Source organism: Schistosoma mansoni, chromosome 2 (genome assembly GCF_000237925.1).
Source record: "Schistosoma mansoni strain Puerto Rico chromosome 2, complete genome".
Lineage (NCBI taxonomy): Eukaryota > Metazoa > Platyhelminthes > Trematoda > Strigeidida > Schistosomatidae > Schistosoma > Schistosoma mansoni.
In genome coordinates, this window is record NC_031496.1 from 4,905,756 (window position 1) to 4,929,053 (window position 23,298).

Genomic DNA, 23,298 nt, shown 5'->3' on the forward strand with positions numbered 1-23,298 from the left:
TGATCTGGACTAGTAAAGCCTTCTGATTCACGGGCTATCAAGGGAACCAAGTCGTTTTTGGGCGCGTATTCGAATTGTAGTGGTGATCATAGTCCGTCCTCGACTCGACGTCCACTACAAGTCAAAGGTCAGAAGCGGAGAGGTTCGGATATATTTCATGGAATATCGGTATATCCAGAAGTGATCAATCTAAGCTGGCTAGAGATCGTAAATATGAAGCATGGCGTACCCACTCGTGAACTGATGAGGATGTGTGAGTCCACTAAAACTAATTCGGTTAGCACCATCTGTCAAAGATCTACATAGCTATTGATTTTGGGGATTTCTTTACCGCTACAAATGATTGCCCTGTCATATCGATATAAGTCACTGAAACAATTAGTTTCAGTTATAAAATAAGTTTTGTTTGAAGAATCACTATGAACGCAATTCGTCCGTTACAGAAAAAATATTGCTTATCCTTCAATGAACTGATCGAAACGAGTATCAAATGATCCGAGGTTTTCCAACGATCTGTCCCTTCAAATCCGAATGAATAGAGCACTCATGTATCATATGTCTTGGTCACCGGATCATATCATATTTTTAATCACTACACGCTTGTACAGAAACTGTCATAGAATAATGTCATGACGAAATTTTCGCATCTCATCAAATTGTAGAAACTGCTTGTCTTGTTAGTTTAAGCAATTTGTCCAATATTGTTTCCTGAGGACTGAAAAGGAGAAACAATAAGATTTGATGTATCTGAGTTAGTGAAATAACGTCAACTTCATAAAGTATTAAGTGAGCTTTCGCAGGTCATGTGTTTATAAGCGTCGGGACGGCGGTGACTCAACAAGCTGTCTCGGGGGCGGTATTTCGAGTTTGCTTTGATTCAGTTTGTTTTGGTTTTTCCGGTTTCACCATTGACCTCGACTAAGTGTCATTAAAATCATCATACTTTTGGGGTAAGAGTTTTGCATCTATTTCATACACAAGCGTATCTGTTATTAGATCTTAAATATTCGCTTATGCAAAATTTGTAAGCAATTCGTGATTCCAAACGTTTTTGAATCATTGTTTGAATTTCGAAAAACACTTTCTAAGACCACAGTATTTGCTTTTCGCTGGTTCAGTTTCAGCCCGAGTCTGAACTAGGTACAACGATGACGTCATGTTTCTTATGCGATGTTACGTAACACTGGTGGTATATATATATATATATATAATATGTATTTTGATTCAGGTTTATGTAGTAGGGACAGAAGGCCTATGGCCTATGTCATTTATTTTCTGATACGCTTCTGTGAGTGTCCTTCTCTTGAATGAGTCGATTGAAGGTGCTGACACGATTGCTTCGAGTAACAGATTCCAAGAGTTGATAACCCGGTGTGAAAACCTGTATGACACGAGTATTTTGTTCGTTCTTGATTTTTCCACTCGCCTGCTATGTCCTGAGATGTCCAGATCTAGTGGGAATAAAAAGAATATGTATTAGGTCTAAAATCATTTCTTAGTATTCTATACATCAAAACCAGATCACCTCTTAATTTGCGATAGCACAGAGTAGAAATGTCTAGCTCTTTGTATAGTGGACCCCGGAGTTCTGGAATTGCACGGGTAGCTTCCTCCTGTTCTTTTTCCAGGATATCCGAGTCACTTTTAAACAGGGGATTGCAGCCTGAACGCAGTTTTCAAGCTTTGTTCTCACCAAGGTTGTGTACATTGTAGTATCTAACTTTGTAAATGTCCGTCTTAAAGCCAATTGGAATCTAGATCCCTTAGCTGCAACCTCGCGTCAGTGGATCGTGGTCTTAAGATCATGACTCATTGTCACTCCAAGATTCTTGTGAGACCGGATCATGGGTACAGGCACTTCCCCTATGCTGTACCTACTTACCTTTGTATTCCCAAAGTGCATGTAGACACAACTGGTGCTATATTTATATATGTATGTTGATGCGCAGAATGTTAGAGATAAACGGTCATCGTATTGTAGTATCAGTAGCGAAAATTCCCTAAGGCCTCTATGTAGATCTTTTATGTTTCCATATCACCATAAAGGCTCAGTTATGAAATGTTGGCAACTAGTTTGAGATTTCCAGTCCTTCAATATCCTTCGCTAACCGTGTTCCATCCTTGGACCACATCGATGTGCATATCGTTCAACATATGAGTGATAATGCGTCATTTTTGTCCGGTCGTAAATGACATTCGATCTCCTTTTTGCGTGCTTAAATGCTGACTTTCACGCTTGCTAGTTGTCTTCTTCCACATATGTGCATTAGTAGCTAAATGAGTTATAGGTCCTTTAGACATTTGGCTTCTGCTCACCAATTTACCTAATCAAACTTTCAGTTACCGAGTCACAAACCCAAATTGTGGTTCACTTTTCTAAATATCAGGAAGTTGGTAGTGCTTGTAATCCTTGTACGAGTATAATGCAAAGTTTACTACATAAACGATCATTTAACCGTCGAAATGTATTTACTAAGTGCGTTACTGTGTGGAACATTATTTTTATACAAGGAGCTGTGATTAGTATTTTCTAACGAAGATGCTATGTACTGTTTCACATGTTTACTTGTTTCTGAAACATCAGAAAAAACAAGTTAAACCTAAAATATAACCGCCTTTTTGAATTTGCTAAATTACGTTCTGAATTGGCAGTACGTTTCGTAGAACTACGATAAGAATACAGGTTAGCCAAGTCGAAGCACTGTAATACTTTATTCTTGTTTCAACCTGTTGACCTTTCTTTTTTCGTTTAATGTCCGACTATCAACAAGTCCTTAGTGTTTGAGTTATATAGTTTGAATTTAAACCCGTGACTTTTGCCGTTTCGATTGAATGCCGCCTCTGACTTTTAACTTGACGTGTGAGGGTCTTATTGCTACATATTTCCCCGTCTTTTTGTCTGGATGGTCTTTATCAAAGTCGTTTAGATAATGCAGCGAAAGACGAAGTTTATCGAGGCTATGAAATTTATCCTAATACATTCTGGACAATCTAATCACCCCGTGTCCTTATTTCACCACCTAAATTTATCAGGAACTAAATGTTCTAAGTATTAATTTATTGTCTTGTAGATCGTGAAGCCGTGCCGTAAATTGTATTTGAACCTCATTCTCAGGTCTTCAAATGGATCATTCACTTATAGAAAGTGAACGAGAGTACGTGGAGTTCCTGGACGAAATGGTATGCGTCAGCTTCTTGATAACTTTTCATTTTTAGGATGAGTATAAGGATCGCATCAATTCTTTAATTACTCGTGATGGCATTCGTCTGATGATCAACATTAATGATTTGCGCCGTCAGAATTCTGGAAGAGCTAAAAAGTTTGTCAAGTGACTTAAAGTCTTATTGTTTAGGCTCTTAGAAAATACCTGCTCAGAGATAGTTGCTTGTCAAAGAGCAATTAAGAAATGCATTCAAAACACAAACCCAGATTTTGCAAAGACAAAGCATGAGTTTTTTGTTGGTTTTGAAGGAAGGTTTGTTTTAAATGAGATAAATCTATTTTATTTAGTTTTGGATCTCGACATGTGACACCACGTACTCTTAATTCTAAACTATTAGGAAATATGGTTTGTTTAGAAGGCATAGTAACAAAAGGTAATATTGGTTAATCTTATCACTTATTTTGAAGCATCACTTATTCATCCAAAAGTAGTATGCAGTGTACATTATTGCCCAGCTACGAAAAAAACTATTGAACGTCGATATGCTGATTTGACAAGCTTGGAGCCATATCCATCAGTTGGAGCATATCCAACGAAAGATGACGAGGGTAATTTGTTGGAAACAGAATATGGACTATCAGTTTACAGTGATCATCAAACAATTACAATTCAGGTATATTTTCAGTCCTTATTTTACATTGATTTTTACAGGAAATGCCAGAAACTGCTCCTGCTGGTCAATTACCTCGTTCCATTGATGCATTGCTCGATAACGACTTGGTGGATGCTGTTCAAGTAACTATTTCACTTAGAGTTGTTATAATTTGCATTTAGCCTGGTGACAGAGTACAAATTGTCGGTCATTATCGTTGCTTGCCAGGAAAGAAAAATGGATTTACCACTGCAAATTTTCGTACTGTCATTATTGCTAATAATGTACAGTCACTCAGCAAAGAAACTGGTCCAAGTTTTTCAGAGAAAGATATTAGTATGATGCGATTAATTTCAAAACGTAATGTAAGTTTCTTAAATGCGTGTTACACTAATTTTTAATTTAAAAGAATGAACCTATCCTGATCTATCTAAAGAAATTAATATAGCCGTTGCTCAGACGCTAACAATTTACTATGTTAAGCGAACTTATTTGCAAGCGTTTAACTAAGCATTACATCCTATCACATGTTAGTTATTATATGAAATCTAAAATGGTTACTACCACATGCCTTGATTAATCTATGAATTATGCGTTTTATACAAGACATCTTAACCCTGATCAAAAGTCCGGTAGTACGTTTTAAAAAATACCCGACTTCGTACCCGAACAGTATAGTTCGTCTAGGTTGTCATATCATAGAAAAGTTACAACATCATAGGTGACTTAGATGAGTAGTCAAAGCTCATAAACTAATGTCATATTTTAATCTAACTATATTATCAATCACAAAATGCAGGTGGTGATTCGGCGTACACTACACGATTTAGTGATCTACTGCATTTTTCGAAGTAGGTCATGAGGAATTTAACAATAGCGTTCTGCTCCCTCGAAAATTGGTTGGTGTTATAACGCTCAGTTTTCTTCATCTATACGAATGGGATGTTAATTTACCTTAGACGAATATCTACACTAGATTCCCTCCCAGTGTCTATTCTACTGGACTTCAACACAACTCGGATGAAGAACACGTAATTAGCCTTACTGGAAGATAAATATATTTTCACACCAAAAACTGACAACAAGCCAACAACAATCAATAATAATAATAAGGATAGGGGAATATATAACTCATCTAACGCCTGTCAGATCATCTACTAGTTTGACTAAGCAAACAACCAACCATTATCATTCTTGCCCACGTATCAGTTGGTAAGGTGGATTTCAAAGTAGTTTTTCAGTAAGTAGTTTGTTCAAACCACTATTCACAACAGAATGTTTTACCTTGTTTGATTGTCAAAAATTATTTCCGTTTTCGTGGAATCTCTTGATAGTCTTTTATATATATGTCAAGAACAGTTTCATATCCATTGTAAAATAATTATATAATTCTACTTGACAGGATGTTATTAGTCTTTTAACTCGTTCCATTGCGCCATCGATTTGTGGCCATGAGCACATCAAGGAAGCGATTCTTTTGTTACTATTGGGAGGTGTCGAACGTCAACTTACTAATGGTTCTCGTATCCGTGGTGACATAAACCTCTTACTAATGGGCGATCCTTCAGTTGCAAAGTCACAATTTCTACGTTTTGTTCTTCATATTGCACATCGTGCTATTGCTACAACTGGTCGCGGCTCATCAGGAGTTGGTCTGACTGCTGCTGTTACAACCGATATGGAGACGGGTAATTTTAGTTTATACCCATCCTTCATAGCCTGTAGATTTAATAGTCTGAAACATGACTATCAGTTTATTTCTAAAAAACTCATTTACGAGGTACAGTTCTTTTTTATGTGGCTTTGAGCCACATTCCCTGTATGGGCTAGTGATACTACTCGGTTGTCTAAACCGAAGTAGTTTTGTTCGAGCCTATGGCTTAGTAGCTGAAATTCAGACCCCTTGACTATTGAATGACTGGTTCATCAAGATGGTCTTTCAGTAGTGCACGTCATGTATCCAAACATGTGTCGTATGATAAACGTGTTTTCCCTAACCTAGAATGGTTTTCACTCTAAAATTTTTGTCACTACATCTTGACCCATTCGGACCCCTTCTATGGTTGATCCCAATCCCAAGTTACGATAAAGGAAGAGAATTGAGCATAGGGTTAGCAACTCTATCCAGTAATTACGACTTTTCTAAAAAAAAACGATAAGCAGTTCAAGAACAACAGGACTGCCGAGTATTAGACCTAAAAGTCTTATGTTTCACTTCCCGAAAAAAACAGAATTATCCTCTATGTATAACACTAGGAAAATCACTTAGTTTTCCTGGGCTCGTCAAAAGTCTTTTTCTCAATTTATGCAGGCTACTTAAACCAGCAGCCTGAAATAATTTTCATTCGTTAATAGTGCAATGTGTCTTTTTACTCACTAAAATCAATTTTTTACTAATCCATACGCTGCAAAACAAAGACTACATTTCTTGCGCCGTACCGGATAACTGTGATGTCTCCATGTAGTCAAATTATATTATCTGTTAGGGGGGAAGTTACCTAGCAATGAGGTCTTAATTTATTTGAGAGAGGATAACCTATGAAATGTGTATTCTCCAACCACCTACGACATCTAGTCTTGTTTGTTTTTTAGTTTCTATGTACAAATATGCTATTCCTTATTAGATGAGAAAACCTATATCTCTGGTTAAATGGTCTTGTCTTGATTTCAGTTTATTTGGAGGCTTCTGTCAGCAATCCGGTTACGTGTGCAGCCATCTTTCAGCCACATCATATCATTGCATTTCATTTATCTATCTGTTAGGATTCTATGTAGTTATTTTAGTATTTCGAAACTTGTTCACCATAATTACAATCTTTCTAGGTTTTACATTTGTAGCATTAACACGATCGTATACATTTCAGGATGGTAAATCAGTTGATGAGGTTGTAAATCCTCATTGACTGAGATGGTTAGGCCACGTGTTACGTATGCCTAAACACCGATTACCACGACGTGAAATGCTAACTAGTGTTGGAGACTGTTGGAAGAACGTTAGTGGCGGCCAAATCAAATACGTAGCATCAGCCCATAAAGTCACTAACTTCTGGTCTGAGTCATGTTGGTAGATGCAGACTACTTGGTTGGGGTCTGCGCGACTATCGTAACCAGTGGTTGGAGACTGTGTGTGTGACATTTCTCAGAATCGATCACAATGGTGTAGGTGTATACACTCTTTGTCTTCCCTTAAACTGTGAGATTAAAATTGCTTTACACTTTTTTTCTAGGAACTACTTCTTTCTTTTTGTACTATATCCTTATATGCATTTTTCTAAATAATATATTATTACTATTGAAGTAACTACTATGAATTCGGTGTTCATCTTGTTGTGCTAATGAGGCGTTGTGGTAACTTGGACCGATGCATATATGTGCCTAGTCCTACGTTTTAGTGACTGACTGATACATTGCAGGCTTGGTGCAGACAACCGTAGGGTCCTTTTAAAACAATTCAACCCAACAATCAAACATGTTATACAATACGTTTTTAGCCTCTGTCATTTTGCTTATCAGGTCAGCAGAGAACATAAAGACACAAAACATCTATAATCAAGCAACATATGCAATGAAAGTAAACCTAATAGAATAGAAAAATAAATTATACGAGAATATTTGTTAAAAGAGCAGAATAAGGGTTAAGGTTTCATGTGATAGTAGTTTTGTTATAGCTTGAATTTGGATGGTAATATTGAGTGATAAACGATTGAATTTTCTTCCAATGAGAACTCGATAGTACGACGATTAATACACAACAACACTTCAAGGCTAATAATCCACACGCTAATAGGAGATAGAGAAGATGGGACTTTCACGACAGCCTTATATTTCGAACAAAAGCCAGATTTGAGGCACAACTCTGTATATATGGTAACAAAACATGACCTTGTGACAGGGAAATTATTAAACTAAAAATGATAACCAATCAGAAAGCAGCAAAGTCATTCGGAAATATTAACTTGAAAAAAACGCAATTTAGCTTATTGTTGCAGGGCAGGAACTTACATGTATTATCAGACACCAGATAACTTGAGGTCTTCGTAGCATATTTCAAAATAGATTTTGAAACAAATAATGCGACCTGTAAATCGATGTTTTCACCACTAACACTCTTACTATCCAGTAATCTCCGACTTTCAAGGGATATGATATATTTTATTTCAATTGGTTGGATGCATCTCATTCCCTTACACTGCACCTCTCAGCAGTCTCTGGCTACGTATTATTTTAATTGTTAGAGCTCCTTGTGTATCGTAGTGAAAGCAATAATCTCTTCTTAAATTGATGATTCTCTCTATAGTACTTCACTCGTTACTTTATAAATACAAGTGGATTAAGTCATCTGATGTTTATTTACCAACAGGTGAACGTTCACTAGAGGCTGGTGCCATGGTATTAGCTGATCGAGGTATAGTTTGCATAGACGAATTTGATAAAATGTCCGATATTGATCGAACTGCTATTCACGAGGTAATGGAACAAGGCCGTGTGACTATTTCCAAAGCTGGTATCCAAGCGAAATTGAATGCTAGATGTTCAGTTTTAGCTGCAGCAAATCCTGTTTACGGTAAATATGATCAATATAAAACACCTATGGAAAATATTGGTCTCCAAGTAAGTTTCACATCAAAACATTTTTGTATAGTTATATTCATCATGTAGGTAAGCTATTTGACATTTGAAGACAACAGATAGCCTTAAACATTTATTTTGTGCTGGTCGGTATTTGTCAACATGTCATATCCATAACTGAGTTACGCGTGAAATGCCCAAACTAAAATGTAGGATTTGCTTGAAGACATGATATTACAGAGAAAATAATAAATAATCATTGACAGTCCAAGAACCTGTGATTGTAAAGTTGTTCCTAAAGGTCAGATACATGCAGTTAACAGCATAATCAAAGGGAGTGAGTTCTTCAAATTAGTAGATAAGCTTTAAATTGCAATATATTTTACCATAAATCAGACAACGGACACTAATATATTAAACACGAACATCAAGCATTAGTGTAAATAAATTAAGGTCTACTTTTTCGTAATTTGAGTAGGTCAATAGAAATAAACAATAATTCCGAGAGTAGTATACACTAGAATAACTTCATGATCAAAATAAAAAGAAATATTGCTTAAATTAAAAATATACTGACTGGGACATCGAATTAGGAATACAAATGGATGGACTAAATAGTTCGTTGAGACTGAGTGACATGGTGCATTACAGAATATGAGGATAAAAAGGATGAAAAAAATATTCAAACTACTGACTATTAGTAAGTAGCATAAGGTACAAATGAGATAAAACTAGAAAACGTGAGGCAGCTTTAACTGCATTAATGAGGTATTTGTTTGTTTGTTTTTCATTTCAGGACTCTCTTTTATCTCGTTTTGATTTACTATTTATTGTACTGGATAAAGCTGATCCCGACTCTGATCGTGCAATCGCCGAACATGTTCTTAAAATTCATAGATATAGAGGACCGGGGGAACAAGAAGGTGAAGCGTTACCATTACACTGTGCTGCACATTTACTTACTACAGGAGCTGATCCACTGAATATAGTGTCTCAAGATGATGATGATGATTTAGATGGTAATAGCTCTCGTACACAAGAAGAGGATCAAGTGTATGAACAACAAAATGAATTTCTTTTACCATCTCGTGGTAGAAAGCAGTAAGTATGTAATACTTAAATTCTGCTACTAAGTTTATCCTTTTTAATTACAGGTTAGGATTAGAAATGCGTAATAAGATTGTTTTGTAACTAGAATGCTAGGCCCCCAAATGCCCTGGTATGGCCGAGAGTGGGGAGAGTCCGCTCTCCCTCTCGAAATACTCTCATATGGCCATGCGTAATATAGCCTCTGCCAGGGAAGTCCTACTCACTGCCTTCTCGCACCATGGATGTTGTTTACGAAATTGAGAGGACGAAAAGCGAGTGTCCGGCGCTTTAACCGGGTTGGTGGACACGGATGGTCCACCTAGTGGAGTTGGAAAACCCTGATTCCAAACCATTGGTGCACATGGGCTCCAGTATCCTGATGGAACAAATGGCGTATGAACCAATTGTTGGTCACCGGCTACCATGGGACTGCATCTCCTCACGATGCTCCACTGCCTTGTGGATCAGACCTTTAGGTCGAAGGCTCGGGGTGTGGCCCCCTAAGAAAACCACCTGCTTCAGTTTGGACACCTGTGCAGTATCACAGCCCTCACACAAATCAAATGAGATTTGTGCGGCGCATATGTATCTGGTGCTTCCTTGTACCAATATTTATGTGTATAAATAAAATAAAATCAAATAAATAAATACTTAGTTGATAAGTAGGACTTTTTTTATTTGTTTTGATTAAATTCAACTTCAGATGTATGGTTCTTTACGTTAATTAAATTAGAAAACAAGAATAAATTTTCTTAATGAAAATGTAAATATATTCCAGAAAAAAACCAGTTAAACAAAATGAACTCTTTCAGTTCTGATCTTAAAACATCTGTGGTATACAATTAATTAAGTTGTACTCACCTGCTCAAATGTTGCAATTTACTCACCTGTTTAAGATTCATTTGAAGTGAATAATTATGAATCAGCTAGTCAGTCATGTGTACCATTTAATCTGTGTATCAGTTCAAGTTGGCATCACTACATTGGCTAAAAAATCTAAAATAATCAAGATAAATCTCAATAGTAGAAATAGAAACAGTATCAGTAATAGTAGAAAATACTAGGTCTAGGACTTCCGTGTCAGTGTCTATACACGCATTGCCATGTGAGAGTATTTCTAGAGGTAGAGCTAACTCTCCTCACCCTCGACCGTACTAGGAGATTTGGGGGCGTCTATATAGATATGTAGTTTTCATTGCTAATTTTTACCCCGTTTACTTAAAGCATTAGGAATCCACATTTTAAATTTTAATCTACTTCACGACTATCATTTGACTAAGACACAGGTACATCAAAAGTTAAACAGTTGTCAGTCCCGCCGTCGCTCTATATCACAAATTGTTTGAAGTTAAAATTGTACTGCTAAACACCGATCTGAAAGATCTGAGTTCGGTCCTTGATGGAGCCATGGTTTCTCACAGCTGAAGAACTCCACTCTAGGTTGAAACAACCGTATAGTGCTCCTTAGTTTTCAGTGGTACTCCATCTGAGATCAGTGACGAATACAACCTACAAAGGACTAAGTAATTGAAGATCAAATTTCATTACATACACTTCTTTATAATCCTATCTTTAAGATATGGCTTTCTATTATGCCGATTAAGTAGAAAGCGTTGATTTTCCTGTCCTAACGTTGCGATCGAAAAATCTGTTTCAATAATCCTGATATTCTGTAGTGAACCAGGTGTAGACCAGAGCAAAAGTTTGATTATCACGATGATGATACGAAGGTAGAAGTGTAAATTTTACAATATGTGTAGTTTACTTACGTATGACATTAATCATACTTGTTTGCACCCCTTGGTCAGTTACAGATCATTTTAGCTGGATATATCATGTTTATCGAGTACATATTTATCTATCCGGATTTAACTCACACGTCAGTTGTATATCTGTGGGGGCTAGTGATAAGTGTCCGGTTTAGCTAAACCGAGAATGATAAGGCAATAATTTCAACCTTCCATCTGTCATTTGAAAGTTAACTAGTTTAACTATCAAAGGATTTCTCCGTTGTTGTTTAGGTAGTTGTAAATGTTTATTGTTAAGATAAAATTTTGCATGCACGTTGAAATAAAAAACATAAGAGTGACAATTGAGAAATTCTTTCATGAAGCGAGATCTACGTTTCACTAAATAGATTAGACGCACCAATACACAACATTTCAATGTTAGCAAACCACAAACAGATAAGAAAACGAGCGAGAAGACAGAATCTTCAAGAGAATTTCTACATCTTAAGAACAGTCAATTGTATGAGTAAATACTACAATATATATTATGGCATTGCACAGTACAAAATAGCTAACAATAAAGGTGTGAATCATGTGTCCACAATGATAATAATAACATTGGTTTACAGTCAGCCGTAACATATATTCAATTAGTTTTAAGCATATTAGTTATTTGCACAGTCATTCTGTTGTTACACGTTAAAAAAACAGTATGTACTATTGCCTAGATGTTCTTTATTTTGGTAGGGTTTCGTCTTCTAAGCTAAATGGTTTAGTCGTCCTTTCTAGTCGAATCTGTATTCACAAGTGTCCATATGCATTGGTACAAGCAAATATGTATCATGACGTTTGGTCGCTAGTTGTTGTTACTACAGGTGAATATGTGGGAGGTGTCCAACGTAGTATTTTGATTGAAGTGGTTCATTTTGTGGATGTCTTTTGGTTTTTCTTTTGTTATTTCATTATTTATTTTGCATAAGATTGATTTTTCTGCTTTATGTTCTACACCTATTCCAAACAGCTTTAGTAATCTCGTGATTTCCTAGATGTCTTTTATATATGATAAGATAATCCGTTTGTTGGTTTCTATATTTAATTCCGTTTTTGCTGATGAGTTGGATTGATATATTCCAAGTAAGCTGCGTGAATAGCCGTTTTTCGTGTGTACCAAAAGTAGAACAGTTTATTTCATTCATAAAATTGAATGTCTACATAATGTATGTTCTGTTATGTGACAGGTGACAAATTTGAAGGAAGGAAATAGTTCAATATAATAAATTATCTGAAATTGTTAATGTGTCTGTGTTGTTTGAATTAATTAGATAAGGGGTTTATAGAATCCATGTGTATTTCGATTATAAAAATGAAACAACTAATTCTATGTCAGTAATGCTAAAATATTGTAAACTATATTTCCAACTGAATTGCTCCCCTACACGTGTTACTAGACATGTACTTATCAACTTTCGAAACAACATAATTAATGAAATTAAATTAACTCATTCACCAGATACTTGATTATAAGACGCACTCTAAGTGTAAGGGTTGATGATACCACCCGGTTACCCGACCTCTAGTGGACAGAGAGGAGTTTTAGCCTATGACGTAATGCCTGAAAGTCGAACTCGTTAACCATGAAGCCACCGTCCTACTTCTAAACAACAGTGTAACACATTTCCTTAAATTATTATTATTGCGTTCCAAGTATCAGAAAAGTAATCTGTTTATAAATTATCTCTATGTAAAACTATACCATGTAACTAATTCCTTTATCTTTCACATTTCTTTTTTTCACAAACTAGAGATCAGTTGACTATTAAATTTCTACAAAAGTACCTTCATGTTGCTCGACAATTAAAACCGCAATTAACTAAAGAGGCAGCATCAATTTTGGCTGAAAAATACTGTGATCTACGCGCACAAGAAGCATCTGAAACTATGAGTCGACCTAATCGTGTTGAACAAAATCGTATGCGTCGTACTCAACCAATTACAGCACGTAGTTTAGAAACTTTAATACGTTTATCTACTGCACATGCTAAGGCACGTATGTCTAAAACAGTCACTAAGAAAGACGCTGAAGCTGCTGTCCAACTAATATCATTTGTCTTGTTCAAAGTAAGAACACCTTAGTCTTATGTTTGTAGCAGGGTTATCTTAAATTACTATATAAGGTTTATGGAGATTAAATTCACTTGGTATTGTCTACTTAAATCTTCCCATTGTTGTTTAGGACTGCGATTGATCAGTCTATCGTTGGCATATGTGCATAATGTTCGTATTGTCTTAATTCACAAGCATTATAACCAAGGATGGATAGTAGCTAACGATGGAATCCAGGATGCGCGTTTCATCCTATTTGGGACTCGTTAGCTGAATGTACCTGCATCTCAGAGTCGATTTTCACTCTGGGGCTCGAACTCAGTGCCGTTCGCTTCAAACATCGCCTCCTTATCCACTTAGCTAGTGAGTCCTGATAACCACTTGCTAGTCCCAAATAGGACGAAATGCGCGTCCTGCATTCCACTACTAGCCACCATACAACTTTGCTAAGAATGCTTGCGACTTAAGGCAATGTCGAGGCAATCCGTACACCATGCAAATATGCCATTAAGAGACTGATCAATTGCAGTCCTTAACATCACTGGGAAGATGTAAACAATACCACGTGAATTTGAACTTCACCCCATTTCACAAGTGGCTATCAGGACTCAGTAGCTAAGTGGATAACGCGATGGTGTTTGAAGCGAACGGCACTGAGTTCAAGTCCCAGAGTGAACATCAACTCTGAAATACAGGTACATCCAGCTGACGAGTCCCAAATAGGACGAAACGAGCGTCCTGGATTCCACTGCTAGCCACTATCCATCTTTGCGTATGGAGATTTTCAAATTGCATAGTTTACATCATGAACTAATCCTAACTATATAACCACTAAAAATGAGAAAGTGTCGAATAAGTTTTTCGCCTGACACGAGAATTAAAGTGTTATGGTAGGACGAATATTGAGAAAGTTGAAACTTTCGGAGCTATTTCTTCGGATCATTATTATTTGTTTATTGTAAAATCAGCAAATAACTGTATGGTTGTATTTCTATACTACACATATTGTAAGCTTTCATTAGACCTATTGAATGTTCTTATACGTTTTACTATTACCTAATTGTTGTTAATTAATATATTGTTATCTCCGCCCTCTACCACTTATAGTATGGTTGTGCTTAACGTCTGATTTATCATTTGGTGTGCTGTGTGGTCGGGCATTTTCAGCATATTATTGTATGAGTTTTGAGTCATGATCGAGTTGGGTACAATGTGAGCTAATCTCTCATCATCATCGCCTTTTGATTGGCTACTGGGTTATGGAGGACTTGGGGACCGATAGGCACTAAGGATTTGATTATTGTTTATTGGTCAGTGTGTAAATTCGTAAAACAGATCACTAGTCCAACTGACAATACAGTACGTGATATCGGTTCGAATCACGTCGTAGCGAATCAACAGAGTTCCTCAAAACATAACGTAAAGATCCTGGGCTTGGTTTCTGGTAGGTTCATAAATGTGCATTGCTATGAAGTGTCATACTCTCTATCTAGTGTTTACTCGTCTTTTGTGGTTGTCTAACCAAGATCAGTTCGCGACGTAAACTATGTAATTTTTTTTCGTTTTCACTCATTTGATTATTGCATTAATGAGATGCTGTCAAATATTTCTGCGAAATAACTGAAACTGTAATGTGTTTTAGTCGTAAGATTGTCATAATATTTTTACCTTTCTATGCTTTATTTCAATTCATCTGGCGGTCAACAGCAAATCAAGAAGTTATATCGCTCTTTTTTTCCTTCATTTTCCCTCATCTCAAGGTTTCCTGCTTTAAATGAGTATGTAAACCGGTAAAGCTGTAACTGAATTAGTTTCAGATGAATGAGGAGTTGAACTTTCTTATAGCCTGTAGTTGTTTTTATACGCAGGGATGGTAGAGTATCCAGATGTTCTTAACTTGAATGGTGACTGCAAATGTGAAATTTCACTGAAAAAGTTGAAAAGACGTGTCCTTCGACCCTTGGGTAATATTTTGTGGTTCACTGTAGATGTAGTGTCGGCGAGAATTCCATACGTTGTTATAAAATACTAATTCAGATCATTGAAATATATTATTCTGTTGAGATTTTAAGTGTTCATGTTTGTTCTTGTCATATGCCCACATTCTTATTTTCAGTATCCCTTGTGCCGATGTTAGTCATGTTGAATTAATTATAATAACATTATATGTAGTTTAGTAAAACTTTTCACAATTTTATTATGAACAAGAGTAGTAACCACCATTCCTTTGAACTTCAAGGACTAGGACGTTTGTTCGCCTAGTAATTTTAAGTGGTGCTGGAAACCCTTGAGAATTCCTCGGAAAACTCTTCAGCTGTATAAAGGCTGAAAACGTATTTCCCAATTAGCGTTCAACAGAAACTTCCCGAAAAAATCTGAAAATGTAATGAATTATTCCACATCGCGATTAAGTAACTACCTATTTTGTTACTAAGTCTAGTATACCTCCAAATGCTTCCAGAATGTTAAGATCACCTACAAAGTTACAAATACCTTTTTTTTCTAAACACAAACTAATCTTGGAAGTCAATTTTCTTCTCATACCCCCTACCTTCTCTCTTCCGTTCAGAGTTCATCTGTAGAAGAATTCTGGGAAACTAAGATATAATTAGGAAGTCAGTCTCGAACGTTCAAGTGCCGGTTGTATCATATAAGTTATTCCGAAGAAAATTCTTGGAGTTCTAGGGAATAAATAATTTTATTCTGTGATAATTTTTTACTAAAAAAATTTTTTCCCATTAGGAAGTTCTAGAGAAAACTAAACGAAAGCGTGATCGCAACCTGGATAATGATGATGATGATGATAAAGACTCTGATGAAGGCGAGAATGCAGATGACACCAAACGCGATCACTCACAACAACCTGCTAAACGAAGGTATTTTCTAATTTTTACCTTTATATACGTAACTAGATTCTCAGCCAAATAAGTTTTATTTATTTTTCCTTTCATTTTATGCTACAGACATTTAAATTAGGTTTGTATGACTAAGCTAAGGAATTTTCTTAAAAAATAATTCCGTTCATGACGAGTATATTGGTTACACAGACAAGAAGTAGCCCTTTGGTAAAGAAAAACAGTACTCAAAGACCCAGGGGGGAAATAGGGAGTGTATACAACTGTGTCACTAAAATCGGTTTCTCAGTGTGTTACAAAATTTCTCCAACCATTGGTTACAAGTAGTTTGTTGGGGTCGCAACCAGAAATGTCTCACCTTCCGACATGATTTGTGGATTGATGTCTGATCTTCACATATTCAGCTTTGTCTTTATCGAATAACTCAGATGCCAACCATTATTGAATGTCAGGTTAGGCGTTTATAATGCAGATCTTAGTTTCCTCAGCCTTACCAACTGAGAGGAAATTTCCTTCATCTTCAGTTCTTTACAGCACTAAATGAGGTTCACAATCGGATAATTTCCTCAGTCAAAGATCAGAGAAAATAGTTTTTTATCCTCTTTTTGTCAAAGTAGTTAGTTTTTTCCACTTGAATAGCTCAAGTTAAATAAAGTACAGCATAGTTGTGTAGATAGTGTTTGTGTTTTTAGTTACTAGTGCTCGATCCATGTATGATTTTTTCGATAGCTCCATTGTTAAACGACAATATGTGGTTATATTGTTTGAACTGTGAACATGTTACCAAGAAAGAAAGTAGCTTAGTGCTATGCAACAATTTGGTTAAGTTGTCCTACAATATAATCCACCTTAAAATAAACATTTAGGAATGATGCCTAATTGCTATCAGAAACCTGGACATTCAGTTCATTTGTGTAGGGTGATCAAACTATATTGTCACGAAAAAAATCTGCAGTAAATGTTTTTAAAAAATTTCATATCAAGCTTTATACTGTTCTTACCTCAACGTAATCCAAAATTTAAAAATATATTATAGTCCTTTTCTCTCTAATTCAAGACCTGTTGCTACAGGAAATCATTCCGCTCCAGATCCAAATGATCCTTATGCATTTACAGAAGATCCAACTGTAACTAGAACTGAACCACTTGCGGAAACTGTCCCTATTTCTTCTGCTTTACACCAAGAACGAACATCTCAACTTTCAACAATGATTAGTCGAATTTTTCAAGAACGTCATATTGAACAATTAACAGTGACTGAGGTTAGTCACATTATCTACGTGTTTCTGAATATATAACACATTGTAAAAAAAATTTATGCTGAATTATTATGATTTTTTTAAGATTGATGATTGTTTAAGATCTTTTAAAATAATTTGTTCAACACACATTTACTACCAATTTCCCTTGTCAATAAGCCGTATCCGAAATTTTGAGTGTAAACTTATACTCCTTATGGGGTTCGAAGTCGAATCATCCAGTGTTGTATAAGTTGAAAAACAATAACACACAAAGTGAGAATAGAAGAGATTAGAAAGGTGATGTAGTATATAAAAAAATAAAAGTATTACCAAATGATTGTGGATGTGATTTGTCTGAATGCTAATTAAAGCAAGAATGATTTTTCTAGTAGTAATCGTCATTTAATTTGTGCGAGGGTGGGAATACTCCCCGGGTGCCCAAACCGAAGTATGTGGTTTACTTAGGGGGTCCACTACCCGAGCCTTTGGCCTAATGGTCTAATCCACAAGGCAGTGGAGCGACGTCAAGAGATGCAGCTCCATAGTAGCCGGTGACTAACCATATGTTCATACTCCATTTCTCCCCTTTGGATCCTAGAGCCCATGTGCACCATTGGTTTGGAATCAGGGTTTTCGAACTGCTCTAGGTGTGGGTCCTCCATATCCACTAACCCGGTTAAAGCACCGGACTTGTATGGTGCATATGTATTTGGTGCCCCTTTGTATCAATATTTATGTGTTCAAATAAATAAATATCCAGTGTTACCGACTGAAACTTTATCATTTAGTTGTTCAAACCATGAATGATCCATTAAACTGTGATATTTTTTTCATACATTAGTCAATGGGGATGTCATGGTTTTTTAATTCATACTCTTGATTAAATTCTATTAATAAATTCACAACATTGCTACCAGTCTTTTTATTTTCTCTTTCCATAGATAACTAATGTTGTTAGATCACGAGGTGGGGGATTTAGCCAATCTGATGTTCGTATCACTTTAGAATCCATGCATAGGGATAATCGTATTATGCTTGCCGGCGACGATGTTTGGCTTATATAGTCCTTTTTTGGCTTCAGATAAAACCATATTTGTCACTAGCATTTTCACACACACACACTCTTCAGATAATGAATATTTGTGTTATTTCCTAAACATCGTTTGCTCATTTTCATTATTCGTACAGATTTCTTATATTAAATACGTTCCCATTATTACTATTACACTCATTGTCATTATTTTTGTATTGGAAATCTATAAATACATGTTCTAATTGTGTGTGTTTGCTGATACTTTTAATGTCAGCTGAAAGAATTGGTGTTATATAACACAGAACCATGAAAGCTTCCTGGCAGTAAATTTATTTAAATAACCCATAATATTCGACACATGAATTTAATTTTTTTAAACTCGTTGTTGGATGATTGGAATATTGATCGTAGTCCCTAAGTCAGTCGGTCATATACAAAGTAGAACGTGAAACATGTCCATCAGTTCAATTTGTTACTTCAAATTAACATAGTGGGATAGAGTTAGCAAGACAAATATCAGAGTATGAGAAGTAGTAACAGTATGAATGGTAGTAAGAAATATTAGGCACGGATAATATGATTCAAGAAGAATAGATTCGTTGAATAAAAAGTTTGAAATAATTTAAAAACTCAAAATCTATGAGGAGACGCAAAGTAAATAAATTCATGTCCAACCTAAGTCGTGGTGACAATTTTTCATTTTGACCTAGTGGTCTACGTTCAACTAATAATAGACTATGGGTTTAAACACCATTCTATTTAATTTGAATTAAGTAGTCAGGTAGTAATGTAATGAGTGATAACTCAGGCGGTGACAAACAATCTATTGTTTAATACAAAATTACGGAATATCTTGGTAAAATATGGGAACCTTGCATACTTTGCGAATTTCCATCATTTGTCCTTCACATTCTGTGTGACTTTCTATTCTCTTCAATTCGAATCTTAGCTGCCAGGTTTTCATCTTCCGGTTGGTGTTACATTCTACTTATGTCTATCGACATAAGCAACATACACCACATTAATACTAAGTGTAACTCAAAGTTGAATATCAACTCCTATGCTGAGCAGAATATCATGTCGGCGTAGGAACTGGTAGATATGTACAATACTATTTCATTGATAATTACTCATTGAAGTCTCCACCTTTTCTTATTGATTCGTTTTCTAATATTTAAGTGATATTTTTACTCCTGAGAAATATACTATTTTAAGATTAATTTAATCTACTCAGTCAAATATTCAGCCATTTCGCGATTAGATACTATTTTGAGCCTTCCAGATGTATTTACTTACATTTTGATAATCTTCAATTTAAAAGATAGCACCTTTAGGAATTTGAGTATGATGGACACTTGGTCAATGCTAATACTCCATATTTCGTGTCTTCATGATGTTCAGTCTCATATTGAAAGCAGTAACAAGATGTTTAGTTGCTACGAGTTGAGACCTAACAAAATACATCAAACCATTTCATTTACAGTATCATAATTACTAAGGATTTTTGTCTTGAAATTTATAAACACCATATTTATATATATAACACATCTGTAAAATATATTAACGACTTTTTACATCACTTAAATAGTAACCAGCAGTGAAATACACGACATATGTTTCGTTCTATTTGCGACTCTTCACCTGTGTATACTTGCATTCCAATATAGATGTCTACACTGATACTCGAACCCGGTACTTTTCATTTTGAACCACAACGCATTATCTAATGAGTTCAGATAGCCATTAGGCGGCACAATGTGTATGAATTATGTTTTCACTTTTAATGCTTAGGATTAATTGATCGATCTAATATGTGTATCCTGAGCGAATTGACACTTTATTGCAATTTTTTCGAATAATGGGACAATACAAACCCTTAAAATTATTTCCAGGACTGTCTTATTATCTTAAGCTATTTGGTATCATTTGAAGATAAAGACTCAGTTTTGAAATGTAGTCAAATTCCCTACTGATCATTGAACATTATTGATAATAGTTGTTTTAATACTATGGATTGTGTTACAATAGGGAATTATCCGTTTTAATTATGCAACATTTCAACAAAACATTCGAATCGTAATTGTCTTCTCGCCCCTAATAAATATTTCGATATTCAGTATCTTCTGCTGCTAGAACTTCTTATAGTCATTATCTGTTAGATACATGAATAGCAAAATTAACGTATCTTCAAATTTTAGACAAAGCAAAACATTCCAATAACTTCGATGTTTTCGTTCAATATTTCCAGTGTTTCGCATTCGTATGAAGTTGTTAGCCTCATAATCGATTTTTATCGGTAAAGTTGGTAATGTGTTCTCTGGTCTAACTGTGAATACGACAGAATGAGCACTATATTTAGTGATTGGTAGTCTATAACAATCAGAAAGCAGCGATTTTTACAACATACCTCCAAATGAATAAATTTACTTAATATTTATATACGTGTCAATTGTAGAATGTAACAATCATCATTTATTCCAGCCTGGCAAATGTGACCATAGCTAAACACGTTTAACGTTTGCTTACCGTATAAAATATATGTATTTACTAAACTGATATTAAATCAAAACAGTGATGGATGAATATTAGGTCAGAAGGTTACTTTTTTTAATTTATTGTTGCTACTGGCTTTTTTATGTAGTAGTTTAATTCAAAATACAAAATTATACAGCCGAAAAATAAAAGAACATCTAAATATTTGTAATATAGGGGGATTTGTGAAGATTATTGAATTTTCTATGGTTTAAAACGTGAACTGCTCATAGCTGAATCACAACTGTAAGCACTGGATAACTGTTTCGTCTTGATATGTAATTCCTCAACAGTTCTCGTCTACGACACCGGATTCATGAATCAAACCCAGAATCTTCGGTCTCGCTGTCGCCCGCTTAACGTTTAGTTCATTGAACCGGAATCTAACGATTTTAATGTCTAAATTCAATTAATTCACGATGTTGTGTGTCCATCTTTTGTTGTCTGTGGTGAACAGCAGTCTCACTGCTAAGGAGCTCCATGATATAACGAGACAGCGGTCCAATCTTCCAAAGTTTTAGTGGTAGTCCAGCTAAGACCACTTCATGATTTGCACCACGGAAGACTTCAATATTTAACTTTAAAGTGTTATTAAACCACTAATTTAAATAATGTTAGTGATAACCTTTTGACAAATACACTGTTAAGGTGGAAAATGTCCCTATGGTCATATGTTTCTTTAATTATTTGTAGTCATAGTAACAAGTAATTGATTTCACTTTCTTATTGTGTTTGAAATATTAATTCTATTATTTTCATTTTATGAAATTCACTTTTTTGTTAAGTATGCTGTATGGCATGAATTAGAAACCGTAAGCCTTTTTATTTTAAAAAGGTGTGATTTTTCATTTGAAATGACATAAAATTTACTGGTCTATTGTTTGTTTCAAACCACTTTTTAATGTGATATATTTGTATCTATGGGGTAAATTATACAGTAATAATAATGTCAATAAATTTCATTGTTTAAGACGATGTGTTCAAATGTGAATATGGGTGAAGTAATTTTCAATTATAAATTAATAGAACAATGCTTTGATCATTTATAACTATTGTTGGTATCAATATGATTATTTAATTCCCATTAGGTCATCAGATTTATTGTTCATATTGGTCATATTTCTCCTTAATCAATTTATACATTCATTCATCTTATGTATTGGTAGATACATATAACATCAATACCCCTCTATTTCAATTAAAAAAAGAAAAGATGAACGTATGTAGTCAGGGAAGATACGGAAATTAATATTCTGTTTATTGACCTAATTACACAAGAATTTATTACTTAAAATTATAAAACAAAAAAAACACGCATTACATATATTAAAAGATGAGAAAAAGTGAAAGAAAAAAAAGAAAAGAAATAATTACACAGAATGAAAAATTCAAACATTAATATTCATCTTTCACCAAAAACTTTATGGTTTATTTTTTGAGATGTTAGAGATTTGTGAAGATTGATTGTTCAATTTTTTAAAAAAGAATGTGATTTACTTCATGAATTGAATTAATTTAAACAAATTTTATTGAACTAATGTTTAATCATAGTTTGAACACTAATGTATAGTTGCAATGGTCATCTGTTACTATATCAGGAATTATAAGTATAGGGCTGTGGAGATTGTTGAGTTTAGATTGATATCATGAATGGATTAATGTCAGACCAACATTGAAACCCTTGGACGGTCATTTCGTCCTAGTGTGGGACTCCTGAGCAGTGCGAATACACAATCTTGCACGTGTCAATCCCAAACCAAGGCCTTCGATCCGGCGCGCGAACACTTAACCTTTAGACCACTAAGCCGGTATCCAACGGTGCTCTGCTGAGGAGTCCCGTGCCAGGACGAAACGGCCATCCAATACTTCCAGGTGTTCAGTAGTGGTCTAACATTGATCCGTTCATGATATCAATCTAATATCAGGAATTGTAAATAAGGACCGAATGTGTTATGGTAAGTGAATTAACTTTGAATCACTGTGTTGGGATCCAACGGACCATATTTATATTTTTATTTAATTCGTAATTTAGTGTTATTACCATTTAATGATATTGACCGATAACTACCTTACTTTCTAAATGGCTTAAGTGTAGTAATAAGTCATCAATAGAATTACGAAAAATCGTCTCTCCAAACCAGTGATCTGTAAACATATTTTTGTTATTCGATTGAGAGGTTCTCGTAGGGACTGTACTATACAAGTAATTACTGGTAAACCAGCCAAGTAGTTACGCGCCCGAGTTAGTGACTCTGTAGCCGGATCATTTTTCTCTAGTTTGGATGGCCAGCTCCGCCTCCAGCCTTCGTTTACTCTAGTTTTAGACCGTC

General features: G+C 35.2%; 1 protein-coding gene across 1 annotated transcript; it reads left to right on the forward strand.

The window, feature by feature from the left end:
• Nucleotides 1–3,123: 3,123 nt before the first annotated feature.
• Smp_037590 (putative dna replication licensing factor MCM3) lies at nt 3,124–18,685 on the forward strand (the record flags this gene model as incomplete). Its single annotated transcript, XM_018795417.1, has 14 exons — nt 3,124–3,180; nt 3,217–3,320; nt 3,354–3,476; nt 3,512–3,597; nt 3,632–3,837; nt 3,876–3,959; nt 3,999–4,181; nt 5,219–5,504; nt 8,177–8,427; nt 9,182–9,486; nt 13,007–13,322; nt 16,050–16,183; nt 17,220–17,424; nt 18,345–18,685. The coding sequence occupies 14 exons, from the start codon at nt 3,124–3,126 to the stop codon at nt 18,465–18,467; spliced, it is 2,463 nt and encodes an 820-aa protein (XP_018649732.1). The 3' UTR covers nt 18,468–18,685.
• Nucleotides 18,686–23,298: the final 4,613 nt, after the last annotated feature.